General features: G+C 44.5%; 3 protein-coding genes across 4 annotated transcripts; 2 read left to right on the top strand and 1 right to left on the bottom strand.

The window, feature by feature from the left end:
* Positions 1–629: 629 nt before the first annotated feature.
* On the top strand, positions 630–14,034 carry LOC146178443 (XK-related protein 6-like). Its single transcript, XM_084578273.1, has 5 exons — positions 630–1,044; positions 3,018–3,223; positions 4,890–5,175; positions 8,764–8,995; positions 10,897–14,034. The coding sequence occupies exons 1-5, from the start codon at positions 635–637 to the stop codon at positions 11,137–11,139; spliced, it is 1,377 nt and encodes a 458-aa protein (XP_084434399.1). The 5' UTR covers positions 630–634; the 3' UTR covers positions 11,140–14,034.
* A 2,192-nt stretch (positions 14,035–16,226) lies between these two features.
* Positions 16,227–20,639, top strand: mRpS34 (mitochondrial ribosomal protein S34). The gene has a single exon (XM_084578269.1). The coding sequence runs from the start codon at positions 16,399–16,401 to the stop codon at positions 16,957–16,959; it is 561 nt and encodes a 186-aa protein (XP_084434395.1). The 5' UTR covers positions 16,227–16,398; the 3' UTR covers positions 16,960–20,639.
* Positions 20,640–20,781: 142 nt separating this feature from the next.
* Positions 20,782–23,131, bottom strand: LOC146178441 (uncharacterized). 2 transcript variants are annotated; one of them, XM_084578270.1, is made up of 4 exons: positions 22,806–23,131; positions 22,664–22,734; positions 21,858–21,885; positions 20,782–21,055 (listed from the first exon to the last, which is right to left on the bottom strand). In XM_084578270.1, the coding sequence occupies exons 1-4, from the start codon at positions 22,846–22,848 to the stop codon at positions 20,868–20,870; spliced, it is 330 nt and encodes a 109-aa protein (XP_084434396.1). In that variant the 5' UTR covers positions 22,849–23,131; the 3' UTR covers positions 20,782–20,867. The 2 variants fall into 2 exon arrangements, with proteins under 2 accessions (XP_084434396.1, XP_084434397.1); XM_084578271.1 differs by having other exon boundaries at positions 20,782–21,052.
* Between the last annotated feature and the right edge of the window lie 119 nt (positions 23,132–23,250).

Genomic DNA, 23,250 nt, shown 5'->3' with positions numbered 1-23,250 from the left:
CTGAAAAGCGTGTAACGTCTCTTGTACGCAGTATACGTGCGACACAGCGGCACACACTTTCGACGAATCGCTAGGTGCCCCAGAGCAGGCCGGAGACAGATGCGGTACGGAACGCGGGGAAACCGAAACAGAAACCACCAAGATAAAATCAATAAAATGCTCTACATGACGCGAAACAGCGGCTGGTCGTTTGTGGTGTCGCTCGCTGAACTCACATGCTCACATTCTCTCGCTTGTTGAAGCGTTCGGTACACGTAGCGATCAGTCAGCCGTGGTTGAGGCGTGGTGAGAACAAAGCACCCGCGTGCAACAGGCGTGGATCGAGCGGTGTTATAAAAAGCATGTAGAGAGGAGGCCAAGCCGCTGCCGCTGGGATCCCTGGGGGAGTACGTCACACAGCTCCCGGTCAAACGTCACGCTCAGCCGAGGACGAAAAGGATGCGTGTTGCGGTGTGGTGTCGCGTTGTTGTTAGATGACCCGGCCGCCGCCGCCTCGGAGAGTGGTTCCGTGCCACTAGGTCACCATGTGTGGTGCAGTGGTGGTCCGCGCCGGGCTGCGACAATAAAATAGATCGGGTAGAAATCATATCCTCGCCGGCTCTGATGGCAGCCGCGGCGGAACGAAGCGGCGGCGATGTCAACGGAAAAAGCGGACGTTTCGACGGGCGCTCGTGCCAATGGGCCGACCGACTCGAATTGCAAGTGCGAGCCCGCAGTGGTGGTCACCAGCAGGCCATCGGTGCGGACGGCCTTCAAGCAGCGAAAGTACACGATTCTCGACGGACTGTGTGTGCTGTGTTCGGTGGGCAGTTTTCTATTCGATACCGGTTCGGACATCTGGGTTGCGTACCGGCACTACACGGACAGAAGTTACTGGTATTTCGGGCTCACCATGGCCTTCATCTTGGTTCCCGCGACCATTATGATGAGCTTTAGTTTTAGGTGGTATTTACTAGATCTCAAGCAGCACGGAAAGCACCCGTCCAAGCTGCAGTGGTTCGTCAGGACTGCCTTTCACTTGCTGCAGTTGGGACAAGTCGTCAGGTGAGTGAAATCTTGGCTCGCCGATTCATTGCAATCGAGTGAGTTCCTGTTTACGTAACTAGAATTGCGCACATTGACCTTTGGAGTGAGTGGTGTAGGAAATGCTGATCTTAAGATGCTGGGGAGAAAGTGCTGTACCCTGCCTGTCTCGTGTTGATGTTTTCGCCCATAGTAAAGCCACGTGTCTATGCGAAGTGGCGAAAATTGATGACTCTCACTTCATTTCGGGCGTCCTTGGAAGCTCGCACGTATCATCTGTCGCTGTTATTGAGAGTGTCAAAATTGCTGAACAGTGTGGCTTGTTGATTACCATTCCGTGCCGATAAGGTCATCGGCCGTCAATGTCAGAACACAATAAGCCACCGACGGCGCTTCATTGCATACAGCAGTGATTATCATGAAAGATACAATAAGGCATATATCGCTTGCGCGCTCAGTAAACACAACTGCAAATGAACATTCAGGCACGTTACACAAGGCTTCTTTGTGATATTTTTTTTTTGTAGCGTAATATTAAAAACTTGTTGAGTATAAGCAGTGTGTAAACCTCATTGTAGGATCCTCAAATCAAAGTTGATTATGAATTCCATGCCAGCAAATACAGGGCACAGGGGCAAACGACTTGTCAGGAGACAGTATTGTCGTTAATGTGTGTTAATTTCATATTGTGTACTGAGGGCTGTAGCCTCTAAATGTCCTCAAATGAAGCAGTCACCGTAGAATACTTTAAAGACTCCTAGAAGGTGCCCAAAATTTTTGGAATCATGATTGCAGTACCAAGGAGAACTTTGACAGAACAGTTTGTAGCACAGAATTTATTTTCAGCCTCAGCTGAGCTGGAGGCATAAATAGAGCGTACATAGTCACACGTGAAAGTCTGGCTATTACAGATGCACATTAAACATGTCAACTGCACTTATTGTTTTAATTGTACAGGTTCAGTTAGTGGAACACCTCTATGAAGCTTTTCTGCATCTTGAGCACCACCAGAGGCCTTCAATTCTTGGTACAACCACAGTTAGATAGATATAGCCCTTTTCCCAAATGAGCAGTCATAACAGGCTGTTATTTGATGTTTGAGAATTTGTTACAAGATTCTGGATGCTCATATGTACATTGTATTTAGACATTTTTCCACACAGTGCTTTTAATGAAATGGTTCCTGAACACCCCGAGGCTACGAAATGGCTTTTTGGCAAAAAGTGGCTTAGGATTCTTTTAAAATGGCAATTGTGGGGCTGGAATTGCACTGCTGTATAGTTACACATCGTGTACTTGGTACTCTCCAGCTATTCAATGCTGCCGGGGTTGGGTTGAAACTCTCTGCTTGGCTGCACAGGGGGTATTCACGTGACGTCACACGCCCCATTTTATGGTTCAGCATGCAGCACCTGTGGCGTGAGCCAGGGCAGGTGGCAATAAGTAGATTAGACATGCATGTGGCTTTTACCCATGCTTCATATATCACAAAATGGTGACCACTGTGACATTGATGCCAACTCACTATAGTTTTCCACGCAGAACTCTGCAGGTGAATGGCTATCTCAGGGAGGGAAATAGAGTGCATGAGGACAGGATCAGCTTAATTTCAGTGCAGTAACCATCTTATTTCGTTTGGTGTAGTCCTATACTGTATGTGATAAGGTGTAAGAGGAACTCTTATAACATAATTCAAATCTCTTAAGCATTTGTGAAATGGTGATGAGTGTTAGTTCTGACTTCGTGGTTGCTGTTTGATTTCTGTTCAAAACACTTGAAGCAGGCTAGGCTAATGGCTTTCCACATTGTGTATCGATTGGCCATACCACCACTGATGCAAATGATGAAGTGGTCTGTTAAATAACGAAATGGAGCAAATCTGGCTTTAAAACTTTTTGTGAGTACTTGTTTATATTTAGATGCCTCACATTTTTGCTGCAGCAACAATAGTTACTTTGATGCAGCAACATGTATGCATTTGCACACCGGTGCAGGTATGTTGATGCCCTCATCTATGGCCTTAAGAGTGCCCGCAGCAAATCGGAGCAGCGTGAGTTCTACAGACGGAGTGCCGAAGAAGATGTAGACGCCAGCATGCTTCGGCTTTTCGAGTGTTTCATGGAGGCCACGCCTCAGCTGATCCTTCAGATATGCATCCTCGCCAGGGACTACCCACATCAGGAGGAAGACTTCTGGACAAGTCAGTAGCCCTTGCAGTTGTTGGCTTTCTTTCCTTCTCATTTTAGAAATAAAGCGTGCATTGACTAAAGGAAATTGAGCTTGTGAAGTCCACAGTAATGCTTGCAAATACAAAATCCAAGATAAGCTCACAGACATTAACACCTCCCCATGAATAAAGGAGTAATTACTTATTGACATCCACCCAAGCTCAGCTATACGGCTACAAAAGAAAGCTATACTCTCAGAAACTTCGTAGCTAAAGAAAAATTCGTTCTGGTCCGGGGATTGAGCCCTGGACCACTGCCTTTTCGGGAGCATTCGCTCTACCAGTTGAACTAACCAGGACGGCCAGCAAATCAAATGGAGAGCGAATTAATCAATAGTTCTCGAAGTAGGAACGGTGTTGTTGGTCGATTATTTACGGGAATCCCCCAAGGTGGAGTAGAATTTTTATTAAAAAAAGTAACTTCCTAACGTCCTAACTTCTGATCTGCTAGCTGTCCTGGTTAGCTCAGTTGGTAGAGCGACTGCCCCGGAAAGGCGGCGGTCCCGAGTTTGGTCCCTGGACCAGGATGAATTTTTCATTAACTACGAAGTTTCTGAGAAAGCTTTGTCTGGGGGGGGGGGAAGCCTCAGGTCCAAGTCGAGCCAACGTTTCGACAAGTGAACTTGTCTTCGTTTGGGCGAACACAAGTCCACTTGTCGAAATGTTGGCTCGACTTGGACCTGAGGCTCCCTTCCCCCCCCCCCCCCCCCCTCTACCCTTGTACAGTGCTCTTTCATACCGTGTAAGCCATCTTATTCCTCTCGTTCTCCCTGGTTCCTCTATAGCTGTATGGCTGCGCTTGGGTGCACGTGTCTCAGTAATTACTTTTTTATTAACAAATCTACTTCACTTTGAGGGATTCCTCTAATATTCAACCAAGATCTTTTCATTTTAGCTATTTTATTGACCCTTGTCAGCTAGTTGAATAATTAGGGGGACCATAGAAGGGATACAGTTCTCACAAGAAGGAGTGCACATGAGCTTATTTGTACACCTATAATAGCAACCATGTAGGTCTGTGTAGAAAAATCAGCCTTGTTCCAAAATTCAAGCACAGGACAGTCTCCAAAATAAGTCATTTCACTTACCAACTTGGTAATCTGTAGATTTGGGATTCGTCCAAGGAAATTTGACTGGCTTTGCCTACATATTCATTTGCTTGTCGGTTTGCCCTTGTCGTGTTGTTTGTTAGCAATCTTGGTTGGTATATTTGTTGGCACAAATGCGTCAGGCAGGTAGTGGTTAAACATTTGGCTCATGGATACTGCTCAGATTTTCATTTAAGGAAGCTGAATGATCGTGCATTATAGCAGGTGTTATCAATGTTTTTAAGCCTCAATGAATCCCAACAGCTGCTGAAAATTTGTGATGAACCTCACATGAGCTGTATTCTGGTTGTTGTCTCTTTTTGCTGACTACTTTCAAGAAGTGGTGAAATTTAAACAGCAATGATCGAATAGTCAGAGAACAGAGTAGGTAGTGTGCACATGGAAGTTGGGGCACACATAGATTAATGGCACCCTAAATAACGCTAAAAGAAACCCATGGTTTGAGCAAGCCTGTGTTAAAGGTCAGCTTAATGCTGTTTGTATTTACTCCTCCCCAAGTCGCTTTCTTTTTTTCTCCATGCTTTCACCAGTGGTGGCTCAGAACGTATCCATCGTGACGTCCCTGGTGTCGGTGGCCTGGTCCCTGGCTTCGTACAACAAATCGCTGCGTCTGGTCATCGAGGATAAGGCCAACATGCGGTGGCGTGGTGCGGCCGTCTACTTCCTCTGGCGCCTTTTCGTGCTGGTGCCCCGTGTACTGGCACTGGGCCTGTTCGCCTCCATCTTCCCGCTCTACATGTTCCTCGTTTGTGGTCTGCGTTGGCTGTGTATGTCCGCCTGGATTATCTCTATGAAGACGCAGTTCTACGAGAACAGGTGGGTAATCGGTCTCATGCCTGATGTGATAAGTATTTGTTAGATTTTACAGCCTTTCTAGGCTCATGGTGAAAATCTCGTGTCTGCAAGGTTGCGCGAGATGTGTCTGCCAGGCGTTGCAATAAATTCTGAAGTCGAGATAATTTCCCCGTTTGGCTAGTTACGTCTAGTCTCTATAAAAAGGCTACGTTTAATCAGTTCAGTCTGGCATGTCAAGGAGAGGAGTGGTCTTTATAACAAATACACAGACATACAGTACTGGGCGCGAGGACATACCATGGCGCCACCTCTCGGAAGCGCTTGCGTGACGACCTAAGTGGGATAACCCACGTTGAACTGCGGCTGTAGGATGCTTTTCTAGGCAGTTCAGTTGTGCATTAGCATTACATTAATTTATTTATTTATTTAATATACATCTCGGTCTGGGCCTGTATAAGCTTAAATGGGGGTATTAGACCCACTCATTCGGCAAGAAAGCCGAGTCAGAGTTATCGAAGTTGGTGAGCTTTAGTGCTACCACGACACGCACTGGCTGCAGCATTTCTGCTGTTCTGAAAAAAAAAAAAGAAAAAAGAGAAAACAACTGAAGCTGCCACACAACAACCAGTCAGATGTAAGCAATCACTGAACAGATAATAGGATTTCTTCGCAAGAGCAGAGAACTGTCAGGAGCCTGACAGATGCTGAGTGCCTTCGCATAGTGCCGGTGGAAGCGTAGTAGAGCAAGCAAATTTGATTGTGGGGATGACATGGATTAATTTTTATAGCAAGTGTGAAGACGTGCGTTCCACGCGGCGCATTCTTGCGCAGTGACTACCATCATTGGCACTCTGCAGAGCAGATATTTGTTTTCCCCGTGCTCAGTAGCTTTTTTTTTTTTTCGCATACCTCGATCAGCACATCACAACATGTATGCAATACTCAATCATTCGTTTATTCGCAGTTTCTGTCATTTCTCACCATGCATACCGCTGCCTGAGGCGGCAGAATCTTCTAGCTCACTTCAGTGAAATTTCCGTGTCAACGCGTTCATTTAGAATAATTTGAGGCCCTGGCTTTCGCGCGATCCTTCCTTACTTAGGGAGCATACTGCTTCATGCAGAAGCTAGCATCTTTTCCATCCTTCCAGCATTAGTATCGCTAGCTTTATAAGTGATAAGCGCAAATTAAAACGCGCACACCATTTCTTCTGCTGCTCACCGAATTGTTTAGCGCCAACACCATGAACAAAATCTTACTCGCTGAAACGTCTGCTGCCCACATCATGAGAATGACCACTCCCTTCTTTGCCCATTTAAATCTTCATTAAGAAAGACTCTGTGAGCTTTGTTTCGGGTAGCAATGGGAGCTTGCACTGGGTTCCCTCGCTTAAGTCCGTGTGCAGAACAGTAACGGACCATAGCAACAGCTTAAATAAACTTCAGCAGGCTCAGTAACGATGCAAGATCAAAACGTGAAAGGCTGGAACTCTTAACAACCAAAACTGTAGAAATAAACGCGACTATTAACTATCAGAACGCACAAATTCAATGAAGCGTCTGCTTCAGTAGTAGTAAGAGGAGTCACATGATCCCACTTGCTCCTCTAGATCGACACTAGCGCCGTTCGCTCCAGTGGTAGCGCTCGCGCCCAATGAGGTCGAAGATAAGAGGTAGAAGGAAAGAAGGTGGAAAGGCTTTCGCCATTAAGCTGTTAAGTGAAGTTAAGTGCAATGCTGTAAACCTGGAATACTGGTATGCCAAAGTAAAGGGATGCGGATTAGTTTTGAACACCCACAGATTTATACAAGATGTGGCAAAATATGAGTGCAGGGGATTTTTGCATTTTCCGATCAGTTTAAATGCACTTACTATGGCCGAAAATTCAGCTCGTGAAGTCGTTATCAGCAGCAAAGTGCTATGGTTTGGCATGTGTAAAATGCTGCGTAAGCATTATTGGTGCGGAGTCTGTTGTAATTATTTGGACAGACTTTTGAAAGGCCTTTTTGTGTAAACTGGTGGCTTGCATTAGCCAGTATTGTCTAAGGATGAAAAAGTTTTTGACATACTCTCGGTACTTACAGCCACCACTGAGTGAAATGGTTATAAAGGAATGCTAAACAAGAGAAAAAATACTATGTGCAATCGAATGTCAATGCCAGTAATACATATTGCACTACAATATGCATACAGTACAGTGCAGACTTTGCATAATACAGTTTGCTCTCGCTAATTCTCAGTCTTCTTTGGGCCATTGACACTCCCATGAGCTGTCAGAAATCAGGTCTTACGCAAGATCCAAAACAATGTTGCAGATTGAAACACCAGTGAGGTTATCTGTTTGTTTTGTAACACTAGTAACTGTGAGTGCCAATGTGTCTCATACGTGACACAGCTTCATCTCGTGTTGCAGTGTCTGATTCATAAAAAACATTACAGTGCTTTGCACACTGATACATGTTGCTCGTCGTGAGGCGAAGAAACAAGGAGATCAAGTTTATTTTTTTTCAACACTTCCAGATGCCTATTTTTGGCGGCAGGGCAGAGCGGGGCATCATGCACGGCCGTACTTCCCAATACAAGAACAGACAAAGAAATGTCTCATTGAAACAGGATGCACGTTCACAAATGTTTGCGTGAAGGCATCTACACATAAACCAGACACTTGTCAAACCGAGAGCAAAGTGAAAGAACAGATTCCCTTATAGAAGAATGTAGTATTCTGTGTGTAGTGGCACAATGGCAGGCACAAGCTGCAGATTTTTAGCTATAACTCACACTTATATAGATTGATGGCACAGATCCTGTACCTTCAGCTCTTGCAAAGCGCTGCCTTATTATTGGTTGATGGACGTGCCCAAAGTGTTTAAGTTTGATCTTGGGTTCCATGCTGAGTTCTGCAATTCACCATCTTTCACCATGGATATGTGGCTGTCACTTCCTTCTACCGTGCCTGCAGGGTGGTCCTCATTTCATGCTTGAACATTAAACCTATTCATGCTTCTCCTTTTTTCTTCGTGGGAGGTTTTTGTATGTGTTCTGGGTTACAGGACATGCAGGGATATGGGCATACACCCTCTCCCACAGATGTTAGCACATGAAGAGGTAGGGCATTATCTACCATTGTTATCCATACCTTTCTCCCTAGGGAATGGAGTTCTTCACAGAGCAATGTGCAGTGCATAAAAACGCTTGTTCCGTGCTGTAAAAGAGCTTCAATTTTTACTTCTTCCTTGAGAATAAATCATCGCTGAGTCTTCTTATCATCGGCCCATCTCTGCTTTGGCAACCGTGGTCAGTGCCCCAGTACCAAAGGCTCTGGCTTCTTGGTCAGTCAACAACGAGCCTTTGGGTCCACCCCCGCACTAGACCCAACACAATAGGGGCCTGTTCTTCAGGTGCTCTCTTTTCCTCGGAGGCAAGAAGCCTAAAATAACGAGTAACACAGTTGGATTAAGCAGTTCTAAAACGTACTGGCAGCAGGTCTGGCCAGCCAGATATCCTTGAGTTTCTGTGAACTTATTCAGAATGCAAATGGCCATCTCATTTGGAATCGTCACAAGTTGCCCTGTGTTGCATCGCCTGCCTGCTTTACACTGACTGCACCCAGGGTGGAGGAGCTGGTCTATAACCTGGTGCTGGGTGTGGTGTTCATCTTTTGCTACCTGAACCCGGTGGACACGCCCACCCGGTTCCGCCTTTCTGCCTTCTATGTTGTCACGTTTGTGGAGAACAGCATTCTTCTGGGCGTCTTCTACAACTACAGTCCTCCCGACATCTGGTACAAGGTTCCCGCGGTGCTGGGTGGAACCCTGTGCTTCTTCCTCGGCATCACTTTCATGGTGGGCACATGTGCTTCTCATGCTTTCATGCTCTTTCTATGTATTCATTAATCACAATGTACTGTTACTCATTCCATGCAAGGTGGCGTCACAGTATCAGATTTTTCTTTTGGCGCTGTAGCAGGTTTACCTGCTATGCTCTGTTACGAGTTTATTTATGTAATTCGCCAAACGTACTTGTCAGTCAGATATTATTCCACATCTGAAAAGTGTGAGCCAACTATGTTGCTGTCAAAAGAGACTTCTCTACTCACCGCCTTATTTTTCTGAAGGCACTCTTTCAATTTGTAACATTATATCTTTTTTTTTTTTTCCCGGTGATGACTACTAAAAATAACTTCAACTGTTTTTGCTCATTTTCAAAATTTGAAAATATTTTGTTTGCAAGAAGTTTTCATTATTCCTACTGCTTCGCATCCAAAAATTTTGTTTGCACCTGTCTAATATATGCTCTTTTCTGGACATCTTTCACAGACAGTTTTATCTGCAATCTAACTAGGCAGTATATTGGAAAGATTTGTTAAAGGATATTCTGTTGCTCATTTTTAATATTCAGGTTTGATTCATGTCTAAAATTTTGCTATTCATGTTGCCCTATTTTTGTTTTCTTTTGTTTTCTGTTATTTGTACATTTGTCGGACACTCTATTCAGATGCCTACCTACCTTGTGCAAAAAGTGTAGTTGTAACATCATCATCATCATGAAGCACATTGTGCTTGCTCAGTTTTGTTGACAAGATAGCCTCAGTTCTTCCTTTTCTTATGGGGAGAAGGTTGGTGAAGCAACATCACACGGCATGAATATTGCCTCGGCTCAAATAAATCTGCAGCTAAAAGTAAGCTTCGGGAAGTAGAGCCATTTTATGGTGAATATGTGCTCTGATTGATCATGAATCAAACAGCCCAGCTTGGCAACCTTGACTTCCTCTCTCTCAGGCACATGCGCCATTGTCAGTCATCTGCATATACACATATGCAATGCACAGCAGGGGAGATATGGGTAGCATACACCGACAGCAAGCTCATAGTTTCAGACTGTGATGAGATGTCTAGTGCAGGAAGTTTTGAATGCCATTTTTTTATTAAAGGAACAGAACACTGCAATTTAGGCATTATATTTTTTTCAGCGCAATGAAAAGATTGTGATCTAAAATGTTCATTTCCATAGTGGTTTTGGTTGAAACGATGTAGAAAAATTTTACCGCGAATTATTCGATCAGTACATGCGCCCGTTTTTATGTAGTCCAATTCTGGAAACCATGAGCAGCAACCGCGATGATGACTGGTGGTCGTCAAAAAACACGCACCAAAAATAAATATAAATTTCACTCGGCAGACAATAATTAGACATTTTTTAGTTTAAAGTAGCGTCCTTTTCAGTTTTCACACGCAAGGCTGTTACGCCTCGTTGACGAAAGTTTTAGTGGGTGCTATCATCGCTTCATCCGCGAAATTCAAAACACTGGCGCCATCTAGTGGCAAAAGCTGAAACCATGCCTCTCACGATGCGAAAGGAGAGGTGGTTTTTATTTAAGGACGCACTGGAGTGAGTGCAAAATATACTAAATTATGACAAGCACTCGAAGAAGAAAAAGAACAGTGTGAACTTACGAAAATCAACTATATTTTGCCGAGATGTAGTCACGTGGGGTACTACAGTGAAAGTAATGGGGTTGCTCCGCAAGGTAGCGCCTCAGTTTTTATGCGATTTTCAGTGGCAAATTAAAATTGTAAAGCCTCTTTCCTTTGATTTTTAGTGCTCGACCTGTACTATATGAGGCAAGCTCTTTTCATTTCCACCATAATCTCATGACATATTTTGGCCAGTGTTCTGTCCCTTTAAGTGCAGTTTTCTTCTTCCTCTATGCTGATATTGACCCATGCGGCACTTGCCGGCCCAGGTGATCTACTACCTCCTGCTCCACCCCACGGGCAGCATCCCGCTAGTGCTGCACCGAAACCAGTGCCTGCCAGCACCGCGGGCACAGATTCACGAGGAGATTGTCAAGGTGCACGCGCTCGAGAATGTCGCTGCCAGCCACCTCGAATCTCTCACCACTCAGACCGCGCCCAGTGAGGAAGACTGCAGCTGCTCCTGCGACACGGACAGCAGCGTGCACGATAGCCGCAAGGCCGACGTCTGACCTGCGCCGCTGTCCACCAGTCTAGGAAATGGTGCACTTGGCCAGTCGTGGCACAACAGAGTTGATGGCAAGGTGGCCACTGCTAGGTTCATTGCCAACAGAGGCTACGCTTTTAGTGGTATTCTCTCTCTCTCGTGGCCAGTCAGCACAGTGTAACTTGCCGTAGCAGTGACAATGGTGATATCTCCAGAAGCAATGATGGACAACAATGAAACTGTTTCGGGCTGTTCAGGCTGGTCACTAACAAATTGGCCACCGCAAGTGTTAAAACTAACCATACCGGTACCAACAACAGGTTACGTCCACAGATCTCTTGGCAGTTTTCCATCCACTGCTTTTGGACCAACGTGCCAACCCCTATAGACTGCATGTGATGACAAAGGTAGTGCCAAAGGTGGAGATTGTTGCTACACGTCTTTCTTGTTGCATTCTCTTATGCAGTTTGTTGTGTTATGGGTGGCTGCATATACTGCTGGAGTCATTAGTGTGCTGCGGCTAGGTTTGTTCAGCGAGGGTGCATTAGCTTTGTCATTGTGAACGTAGCATGATTAGTCCCAATAGTTGGCATTGCACTGCACTTCTTTTTTTTTTGTATTCATACCTTTTGCACAGCTGGAATATTCTCGACAGCATACACCGTGCATAAACCAACGTTTAGATGCAGTTCAACTTCGGTCAAGCTTGCGAGAGTTTCTCATGGTTGCCAGTGCCAAAGAGTGCATGGATGGGAACCCTGACGTGTTGCACTGTACTAGTCGAAATACTTGTCTCGGGCGCGAGTTGAACATTGAAATTCAAGTTGTAAGTCAAAAGTGTTAGTGGGAGCACTAAGGCAGCATTGTAGGCTCTCTAAGCATATACAATTTGTGACTTGTTTAAAACACTTGCTTCTGGTTTATTTGTTTTCATACAGTATGAACATGCATTTAGATATGTTATGCACTTGGCAGCAGCAAGCAGGTTCCTGGCCCATGCCCATACTCTCTTATGGTCAGAATATTTTCGTTTGCTACTTTCCATGCCTGTGAAAGTCTTCGATCAAGCAGTGGGCTGCCATCTACCTTCAGCGTTAGCAGCTCGCTGTGTGAAGTTTTTGTTTTTGTGCTTTTTGTGGTGCACTAAGTTCTCCATTAGACCTGCGTAGCAGCACGCAATGCTTCATACAGTCTGCTATTAGTAATCTTTGGCATACAATGCAGCTTAGAGTGTTAAAAGCTACTGCTTCTCAAGCTGTAGATCATTACAGCTCCACAATTTTAGCACTGCAATTAGACAAAGCAATAAGGTTCTGACAAGATCCGGCTTTGTTTGAGTGTTAATGCTTACACCTGGGTCTCGATAATTTTATTTTGCTGCGTGGGAATTTCTTGTGTGCAATCGCAGAGCATTGAATCTACTTTGATGTCATTAGCGTTGTAGACGCTGACTGATAGCATGGGGACTGTTTTCTATCAGTGCTGTCTAGTCATTCTTAAAAGGCTTTCAGCTATCCAAGCTCAAATTTTCTTTAGTTGCCCCCTCCTTCTTGCTGAATACTTTATATCTTGTTACGAGTGCTACACTTGTTTTGTTTGTTCTTTTGTGTGTGTTAGATAATGTTAGTTTTTATCTTAGTGTCCTAGTTAAATAAAAGGTTTGAAATGTCTTTTAAAGCTTTTTAAAGTGTGGATATATATTTTGAAATGTCGTTAGTGTGTTGGAGCGTTTATGGAAACTGAGTGATGTGATATTAATGCAATGCTTTACGGGCAGCTTTGGAAGAGCTGAAGGAAGCTTCAGAGTTGATTAGAAAGGGCTGTGCCAGTTTCATAGTTTGATTTTTATAGCAATAAATTTCTATTGTGTGGTTGGCACACCACGCAGTTTCCATTTTATAACGAAGGTAAGCAATGTGGCGTTGTTGCAACCGTGTGTACCATTCGTGGGCAGCTTTTGCACACGTGTGTGGTGTTACGCTTACTTCATGTGGAATTATATACACATGCCAATGAGCAACTTATTTGCATTCTGCGTTTGTACCAGCCTATGACGGCAGATGCTGTAGCTGTTGTGGAAATCACTATCATTGTCTTGCTTGGAATTTTCTCACTTTGTTGAGTGCTGTGTCGTCCGTGTGCTTGGGTTTAATGGATGAGATGACTTTGGGTGTGAGTCACAGGAAAAGAGCAGTTTTGTTGTTTTTAAAAGTGCCGTCCCATATTGCTGCTTCAACATATTTCTTTTGCTTGTTTTGCATTTATTAATGTTTGCCTGGAGACTGCATGCTGGTTGTCATAGGTGGTAGTATGGGAAAACCTTAGTGTCGAGACTAGTGGGCAATGTAGTAAAGCAGTGCTGGTACTGAATGCTTTACTGTCACACATAGCAAATAGTGAACTCGCACGTTTTGCACATAAGCTGAGGCATTTCTGTTCCAAATTTTTTTTCTACGCTGCAGCTAGTAAAAGAAAATGCCATTTTTCAGATCATGCTGTGGCATTATGAGGATACCAGTGCCATTAAGACGATCTCTGTTTATACACAGAATAAACTGCCCCACAAAGGTTCCCAAAGTAAGCAGGGCGATATAGTTAGAAACACAGGGATTTTCCACATTCTCTTTAGTAGCCAGTTCTCAGTTAGTTGTAAGAAGACACTGGAGAGGTCACATATGGTCTCAGTTATAACCCAGGCTGGCAGCAAGATGCAATGTTCCTTCAATATGTATATGTATCTGTGATAACTCAGAGCAATTCCACTGTTACAATAGCGAACAAATGTTTTTTTATGTACACAGGTAATGTTTGTTCATCTACTTACTATAAGGTTTTTGTTTTTTTTTGCAACCTTGTTAATCCTGACATTTGACCTGTGACATGGAGAGTTTTAATAAATGGCTGTTGAACTTTTTTGTCATTTGTTTGTACATGTACTAAATCATTAAAAATTTGCTGCAGTCATCACTTTAGTACTTCTAACAGATATTTTAATAACAAAGCAGTACGTAGTGCATCACCACATTTTATGCTGGACTAGGGAAGCATTTACTAATGCCTGCCTATAGGACAGAATAGAGCTGTGGTACAAATACTTCTGGTTTTTCTTCCCACTGTTCAGAATCCAGCTGCCTTGAGCTTTGGGGAAAAGTCTATATGCATGTAATTATTTCTCATGACCTGTACAGGGCGTATGAAGCCCTAAGCAAGCCACAATGAAAGGGCCCATTCACAACTATTTACTAAAGTTATAAAATGCGCATGAGCAATAGGTATCCTATCAACCCTCTCTGCAGCGCAAAAATATTTAAACTAGCTTCATTAGCACCAGGTATATTAGCGATCGAAAATGATGCGCCTCCTCTCCCTCACCCAACTCAATCCACGCCAGCGCACAAGAAAAACGAGTCATGACGGTGCCCCACCTCACTCCGTCCCACCCGTGTAACTTGGGAGTGTCCAATGAGGGGACGCACTCTGCAGCCCCACTGACATCAATAGAGAGTATTGTGCGCGGAGATGTGTCCCCCTATTCGGTTGTGAGTGGTCGTCGCGAGCACTTTTTACACATTATTTGCAGATTATCGGCTCCACACAAAGTTTTTAAATTTGGCTCGAATATGAATGAAGATTAGCTCTATGAACTTCTTGATTTCTTGGCTGCTTTAAGTGAATATTATACACACTCTGAATGTGCCAGTATCATTTTTGCTGAAACTTATATTACTGGGGCTTTATTTTGAGCTCTAAAATTTAGCTATGGTAGTCATGAAGCAGGTTTAGAAATATTGAAATACAGCTCATTGATTTTGATTGGAAAAAGCTGGTGAAAGTGGACGAAAAAAGCGGCAGATAGCCCTCGGACACCCTAAAGGCTTTGGCTGATTTTCACGACCCCATAGTTGTTTAGAAGTGAAAGTTTATTAGATTGAACATATTTCCACAATACATAAAAAACAAACGAGGGTACCATAGAAGACTGCACCGGGACCTTCCTGTTATCTGCCACACCCTATGCTGTCACGATAGCAGGTCTAAGGGGAATATCCACGATATCATAAGAGCTGGTTGGCGCCCGGGATGGCACGGGGTCCATTGCGGGGCAAAAGTCACATTTAGAGGGGTGAGCTCTGCTCTTTTCTCTGCAACTCTCAAGGTTATGTGGCGCCGAAAATTCGACCTTGATCCAAGATACGCCGTAGTGGAGAGCTCCAGAAATTTCCACCACCTGGCTTGGTTGCTCCGTCTCGCCATAGATGAGGCGCGTGCCTGTACGAATACATCGGCGCTACAGTGCCTAGAATAAGAATTCACTGTCTCAACCAAGACCGACTGAAATACAGACCTGCACAGATAGCACTGCTCCAGCGCGCACCTTCTAGTTCATAGCCTTCGCCGCTAGGGAACGAACACTACGGGTAACCTGGCGATACTGTAAACCTGTTAATAAGAAGGGTCTATTAGTTCTGTCATTTTTCTTCGTCGTTATAGTTTATTTATCTGTCCACGCTGTAATGCACAAGCACCTGTTCTGCGCATGTGCAGCGAGTAACTGCAGTGCCGTCGCACAAAGCGGAATCGCGGTATGTCTTCTGGCGACAGAAAAACATTATAAAAATAAACACTGTCCGCTAAAATACAAAAAGGCAAAATTTTAGAAGTATAACTTGGGCAAAGATCTTTTTTTTTTTTTTAATTTGGGTACAGTTTGTTTATATTAATTTGTGATTTGATGATGATGAAAATGACAGACGAACAGGTCAACCGAGCGCCCTCAACGACGAGAAAGGTAACGAAAGTTGGCGCACGAGGTCCCATAGGACCCTGTTTTTTGTGCAGGTCTGTATTTCAGTCGGTCTTGGTCTCAACGCTTCGGCGTAGGGTGATGTGTATCCATGCTATCCATGATTATAAAAGCTTACGGCCGGATAACTAGGTTTAACAGGGATAAAGCAGATAAAGCCCCGCAATATTTTAAATTCAGCTGCACGCAATTAACTTATTTTCTGCTGACTGGTCTCGATCAATACCGTGTCTGAGTGAGAAGTTCGAAACTGAAACAAAAGATATTTTTGCAAGCATTCTTTATTGTCGATGTCTCGTGCGAAGACGCGTCGATCCAATCCCAAGGTCCAATCCAGGAAAATAACATGGCGCCTTCCATGTGAGCCATGTGAGAAATTTTATGCATGTGACGATCGTGCCAGCTGTCCTTCAAGAATTCATCTGAGGTCTTCCCAATCTTGCTTTTACTTATCTAAGGCCCCAGGAAAAAAAAATCGCAATGCCTCGCATCAAGTATGTTGGATACCCGTCCACGTACGTCGGCAAGCACTTGATGTGGATTCTCGGCAACCTCAAGGACTTCGGCGTCGGTCGCATCGTGACGCGGACGGGCTTCGAGCGTTACTCGGAGCACTCGTACTACGTTATCAAAAAGGTAATCCCGTATATGGACGACGCCAACCAGTACGGCGAAGTATGGGCCGACACTGTATTCCGGGGCCGCCGCATCGGTGTCATCCAGCTGGAGTCCCCTCAGGTTCCGGACTACAAGCTCGTGCCCAAAAGCGAAGAGGGCCGCCTTTTGTCACTGCCGGTAAAGGACGCAGTGCCGAAGGTGCTGCCGCGCTACTTAGAGATGCCGCCCCTGTTCCGCATGATCGCGGAGCGAGACCTAAAGGCCAAGGGGATCGACTCAGAGCCCAAGTTGCGGGCTGTCTACTCAAACCCCTACACGAAGGTCTACCGCATTGCGGAAGAAGGCGAAACGCCAGACACCGAGCTTCGCGACATGAAGGAATACTTTACCGACAAGTTTCGGCAGGGCATCAAGGAGATATAGCCGCTCTTTTGTTTTTCACAGTAGGAAATGTTATGTGGCATGTGTATATAAACACATAGATGAGCTCAATACATACGTGGAAAGCCTTCAGAAGAATTTTTGTTGTCGTTAATTGTATAGTTGCTGGCGCTATAAATATGTATCCGAATTTTTTAAAGCAGTATCGATTGTTTGCTTAAGTAATGAAACCCAGAAGGGACCACTGATGCGGTACCTGCATGCAAGCAACGCGGGATGCAGACCTTCGGTGGCCAGGTGCCAGATTGTCTTTGGTTTCGATAAAGAATAGATCCACAACAGGTAGTGGATGCTATCTCAGCTTTCCCGGACAGGCATACAGGACAAGAATGTCCACATATTCACAGGATTGGTGTTCATCGAAACCGCTTAAAGTTACTGTTGGTCTGTGCCTATTGGGAAAGACGTCTGCAATTGCGCAATGCCAGTATGATGCCCCTCCGAGCGTTTCTTATATTTTGTGTGCGTATACATTAATAATACAACTTTGCACATTCTCATTGCAAAGCAGCCAGCAATGTCTTCAAGACGCCGATTCCTGTTGTGTACAGAAACTCGTCCTTGCACTGCATTCTTGATGGTGGCATGAGGAATGTGAGCCCTGCAACAGCAGATGTTGCTCGAATCAGCCCTGTTTATTAATGAAATAGCATTAAAGTCCCCATTCTGCAGAAAATCTGGCGTTGGCACTTCCGAGAAAAATCCCGAGCTTGGCTCTGGCAGGTGACATGGCCAGGTACTGATCGGTCGGTGGTTTGTGTTACTTCACAGGAACTCACGAGATGGCAGGAGTTCCCAGCTCGGCCTTCTGCTTTGAGATGGTAGGGTGATTTGGAAAAGCCCTCCAAGACCCTGGGATCCCTAGTCGGACGTGCTACTCCTGGGACACTCAGGCATGCTCGTATACGGCTTGTTAAAGTGTGACTTTGTATCTATGTCACGTGGTCTTTCACATAATGTGGTAGCTTATGGTTGTATGCTAATAAGTATGTATGAGATAGTGGCACAAAGCAGTAATGATCAAGCAGGTAGCAAAATGCGTGTACACGAACGAGGATCCGCAAGTGTAGTTGTAGATAGGAGTCTTTAATGGTGTCGCATCATGTCCTTAAAAGCAGAGCTTTTAAATTTTTACAACATTCTTTATCCAATATCCTCTGAAAACTAAAAAATAATTCACCTTTCTTTTTTTGACAGACTTTACAACTCGTCGCCAATTTCCAATCTTAAACTGGGAACTGGTTTTTCCCCAGCAGCTTGGCTCTGTGCAGGAACTTGCACTAATAGCTAAACCATTCTCTGTTGATTTATGTCCTTGAGAACATTAACCATTCTCAAGTTTTTCTATTTGACATCCTCCAACTGCTCAGTTTCATGCATGAGCATATTAAAATTGTTTATTGGAACAGCTATCCCATTAATGTTGTGACGATGTGCAGATCTATGGGTATACAACTACACTATTCCAATGAAATGCAGTAGGAAGCTTGATCTCAGCTCTGCTAACTCACTGCTTGCCTGCCTTCACTTCAGTGCTTGCGTACATTTACCAAAGACCGCTGCAAGCTGCTCTCCGAGTATTTCTTGTTTGCCTGAATAGTGTACATTGCACATGTTATTTTGCTGACTTTGTGGTCTGTCTTTTCCCCTCTACCCTTGTTCAGCGCTCTTCCATACAGTGGAGTACTTAGCGTCATTTAGGCTTTGCTCCCTTCTTTATGGGTCAATTAAAACATGTAGAGGCCTTCGTTGTGCAGTGTGCCTAGATGGAGTTATGGCAATATTGTTAGAACACAGTAGTGTAGTGCTATTTATGGCTCAATACTTCATAGTCTTGACAGGGCCAAGTTCTTCCTGAATGCACAAATTGCAGCAATTGCTGGATAGTACAGATTGCAGAGGTGAAAGTGCTACTCCATTCTGCTCCAAACTGCTTTCCCTGCTCCAAAACTCAATATCGTTGCAAAACTGCTCCAAACTGGCTGCCGTGATGCCTTACTGTCAAATTTAGCACAGCATGGGTTTTTCCTACGCAGTGGGCCATTGTATTGCCTAAGAGAAATACCATCCGATCCAGTTCAATGAAGCGACCATGAAACTGGTGGCGTGGTAAACTGCGTGTCCATGCTATGGGGTCCTCCATAGTGAAACTTGAAACGATACTAGTGCACTTGTGGCAAGGGTATAGTGCGTCTTGTGCTGGGCCTAATACATATAAAATTTTAATGAGCTAGGGAAGCATGGAGCATAATAAAAACTTGCAAGTAAATTTATAATGAGCAGTTGAAGGAAATTGCGTAAAAATGCTTTATGCACATGATATAGCAGCTTCTAGCCTTTTGAATCGCCAATGGTGCAAGAAGCAAGAGCAGCAATCGAAGCAGACGCCAAAACTACTGTGAGCCATTAGGAAACTTCTCCGGGTACAAAAAAGTACATGAGTTGTTCCAATGCTCCTGCTGTAAAAACAAGCAGATACCTAACCGGCGAGCCTTTTTGTCTATAAGTGTGTCAAGCCTATGTGTCTGACAAAAGCGTACTTTAAGTGTTGTGGAGGTGATGCCGGTGCCAATTGCTAGACACTGTTCCAACGGTGTTGGAAAGCCATAAACATTCCAATTGCAAAAACAAATTGCATGGCATAATTATAATGCTCTAATTTTTTATAGTTTATTGCTCAAAAGCTGCTTAAATGCCGAGCGGCCCCAAATTTCTCTATCCCGTTTCTGCCTCCTTATATTGAAACACAGGTAAGATAAATTCACTTTATGAAATAAGGGACATATCTTGGCACTTCAGAAATTGGCTTAAAACTTTATGAACCTTTGTTTGGAAACATGCCGCTGCTTTACAATAGTGCTATTGGCTAGATTCTAGAGAAAAGCAGTCTTGAGCTTAACTGCATGTTCTGAAGAGAGCAATATAAGCAGAGGAAGGTATGTTGCTGGGCTAATCTGTTTCGGTCTGTCATTATGGAACCATAGCACTTGTAAACACACTGAGCGAGGACACACAACAGCACAGTTGCGTGTGCATATTACTTGGTCTGTGTCTTTGTCTAAAAGTTCTGTGGTATAAATGGAGTCTTTAAGGTGAAAGAAGCGCAGAGATTTTCTCATTGCTCTAAACTTCTAATATCAGGTTGCAATTTTCTTGCAAGGTAATGGATTCTATGCTGCAGCCTTGCTCCAAGGAAAGGATGAGTCAGAACTTTTGCCACCGCTTTTACTGTGAGAAAAGCCACATAAAGGAACCTCGGAGTGTTAAGAAGACTTCTGAGCATTGCATTCTTACTATTCATATTAATGAGACAGTGCTAAAGGCCACATTACAAAAAAAGTCATCGGCATCGTGAGCGAAAAATCAAGGTCTTGGTGCTGGCAGGTGCTAGCAGACAGCAGACATAACCAAGCATCGATCCTTCGATGGTTAAGTGGGATTATCGGACTTGACAAGACCACATGATATCATAAAGCAGGGAGGAGTTGCCGACTCGGCTTGCTAATGCGAGATGGGAATGTGGAATGAGAATCAACATTCGAGTGCTCTTGGATGCAGAGCCAGGCACCAGACTCCTAGGACACACAGACACGTTAATATAGCTTGGTTAAAGCAGTGCTTTATAATCGGGTGGTAGCCTAAGCTATCGCATCATATCCTTAAAGGCGGAGCTCAAGTGTCCCCCACAATTTTCTTTTCATATTGTGCAATACAGTTCTGACCCTCTGGGTCGCACATTGACACATTATTGGTGGCCATTCAGCTTCTGTTTAAGCTAGAGTGCGAAAGGCAGCACCACAGGAGATGGCAACAAAGAAAGCAGGTCATTTATTTGGTGGCCACAGATTTGGGTAGCTGAATCTGTACATATATTACACATGACGCTATGGTCACGAAAGTAGTGCGGCTGCGAGTGCCGATATGAGTAAGGTCAGCCAGAAGTTGACCTTGAGGAGCTGACTACTACTATCCTGCTGATGGCTGTTGTGCGCTGGCGAGTGCAGCTGCTTGGTCGATGCTGTAGCTGGCGAACGCTCAGGAGCACCCAGTCTCTCACGTGATGCCTCTGTCCCTCCTGCTGGGGTAAGAATAAGTCATAAAGATGTGGCACCTGCACCATCTTCCAAGAGGTAACAAGACACCCATATGTAGCTGATGCATTTGTTTTAGATTACAGCGTGAACTGCGCTGCTGTGAAAATAGAGGAACATTTAAACATGGGAAAGGGAATAGGTAGTTTTGAAGTAGTTTGTACAGCCGGTTTCCTTGTCCTGTCCCATGTCTATTTTTGGACAGTCAAATTACGCATTCCAAGCCTTTTCTAAGTTTCATTCATCACGACAACAGATGAAAATGGTAACTGTCACCTTAGCAAACTTTGCACAAATAAACAAACTGGGAAGAGCCATCCGGCTAATTTCATCTTGTTTGTAAGCATGTGGTGATGGCCAACGAAAATTGAACTGTGGCACTGCAGCAAAAATAGCTGTCAGCCAATGTATACAGCTCTAGGGCAACTAAACTTGGTGAAATTTTTCTGGATATCCTGCACAGCTCCAGATGGAGCACCATTTCACAATGCAATCACACACAAAAGCCTCCAAATGGGACCACAGCAGAATTTGTATGTGGCTGTATTATGTTGCCTGTGAATGATCGTTTCTTTATGGAAACGCATAACGGGTGCCCTATGATTTTACTTCTGGCTGGATGCATCCAGTCATAGCCTATAAATAACAATGGCATGGCAAACTGAAGTGGCAGTGACATTAACACGCATTTTCTATAAGGCCTGCCAGCAAATGCCCACTTTTCAGGGAAAAAATAAGCCAGCAGCTGCCAATGGAAAGTCAAAGAAATCTTATGCAAACAATACATACCGTGGTTGTGCGCCGCCAGCTCTCGCTCCTGAAATAGAACCATTCATTAACATTGAACCTTGCAGCTGTTCTAAGCGTGCAAAGACAGAACGACAGCATAGCACACATACAAGTCACAAGCTGGAGTTATATGTCGGCCAAAAGACATATAAAGCTGCAACGTGCGTTGCAGCTGCTTGGCACAAGCAGTCTCTTTGCTCCCCGTTTCCGCGCGCATGGAAGCCAAGGGGTGCAAGGGACTTGCAGCTCCCAACTACAATCTGTCGTATTTCCTGAACTGCTTCCCTGTCTCATCCGTTCTGTACGAAGATTTTATACCTGCACTAAGGCGCATTAGCGCGCAATCCACCTACGACCGCGCTGGCATTTACACCCGGCCTACGCCTTTATAAACTCGGATATCAGGTTATACCTGAATCGGTAGGCGAAAGATAAAGGAAGGCCCTGAACAATGAAAACTACGCCAGCCGCAATGTCGAAATTAGCGTGCACAAAGATTCAAACGGTCAATACTTTGACTTTAAGTCGGACAGCAAGAAATAGAACCTAAAGACACCTATGCTTTGTAAGTCTAAAGAACCAAAAATGTGCAAAGTGATGACCTTGTTTAATAAAGCAATCTCGGCGCCTTCCTGAATACTCGCAGGCAAAAAGTCACCCAGGGCCATCCTACCTCTTACGTTGATCAACACGGGGTATCACGTAGCCAGCAGATGAGAAACAAGTGCTTTAGAAACAAAATTCAGGCAGGAACCACGGTCACTCGATCGAAACTTAGCTATCACAAGCAATCGCCAAATACTAACCTCTTTGGCGCATCCGCTAGAATAGCAGTCAGCCCCGTCACCTCGCTGATCCGAGTCTGCCAGGCAAACCGCTGCATCATAATAGGATAAAAGGCACAGCCTCGTCACATTTATTCAAGTTTCAAAAGAAGTTGTAACCTACCGGCGAGAATGAGAAGAGGCAGCGCTAGCGTTGTGGGAAGCATCGCATCCGGTCAATCGATGATTCACAACCGCGCAAGTTGGTGGGCTACCTCCAGCAAGCTACTGTGATGTAAAACAATAGCTCAACTTCTATCTCCGCTGTTATCACTCTTTGTGAAGGACCCATTTCACCGGGAAATCACTGTGGTTCCGTACAATCCGCCGAGGTCAGCGCAATGTCGCATAGGGTATTACACATAGCGCACGTACTACGCGCGGCCCGTCCGGCCCAAGCGCAAAACGACGCCCAGTCCAAGCTGCAAGGCCAAGCCGCCAAGGAAATATTCCTCTGAGAACGAAACTAGTACCTAGTACCGTTACGCCACCTGAAATTGCAGCAGACCACTAATTTCAAAAGAGATACAACATACTTAAGTATTCTAAGCAATCACTTTACTTTGTAC

Source organism: Amblyomma maculatum, chromosome 9, assembly GCF_055883805.1.
Source record: "Amblyomma maculatum isolate TAMU_Amacu chromosome 9, ASM5588380v1, whole genome shotgun sequence".
NCBI lineage: Eukaryota > Metazoa > Arthropoda > Arachnida > Ixodida > Ixodidae > Amblyomma > Amblyomma maculatum.
This window is presented reverse-complemented; position numbering and strand designations above follow the sequence as displayed.

Bases quoted from the DNA above. Each gene is read 5' to 3' on its own strand.
- LOC146178443 (XM_084578273.1), top strand. From the start codon at position 635: ATGTCAACGGAAAAAGCGGACGTTTCGACGGGCGCTCGTGCCAATGGG. The intron at 1,045-3,017 runs GTGAGTGAAATC...ACACCGGTGCAG, and splicing joins CAGTTGGGACAAGTCGTCAG to GTATGTTGATGCCCTCATCT. The intron at 3,224-4,889 runs GTCAGTAGCCCT...TGCTTTCACCAG, and splicing joins GGAGGAAGACTTCTGGACAA to TGGTGGCTCAGAACGTATCC.
- mRpS34 (XM_084578269.1), top strand. From the start codon at position 16,399: ATGCCTCGCATCAAGTATGTTGGATACCCGTCCACGTACGTCGGCAAG.
- LOC146178441 (XM_084578270.1), bottom strand. From the start codon at position 22,848: ATGCTTCCCACAACGCTAGCGCTGCCTCTTCTCATTCTCGCCG. The intron at 22,735-22,805 runs GTAGGTTACAAC...ATTATGATGCAG, and splicing joins GCCTCTTCTCATTCTCGCCG to CGGTTTGCCTGGCAGACTCG. The intron at 21,056-21,857 runs GTATGTATTGTT...TTCTTACCCCAG, and splicing joins GCTGGCGGCGCACAACCACG to CAGGAGGGACAGAGGCATCA.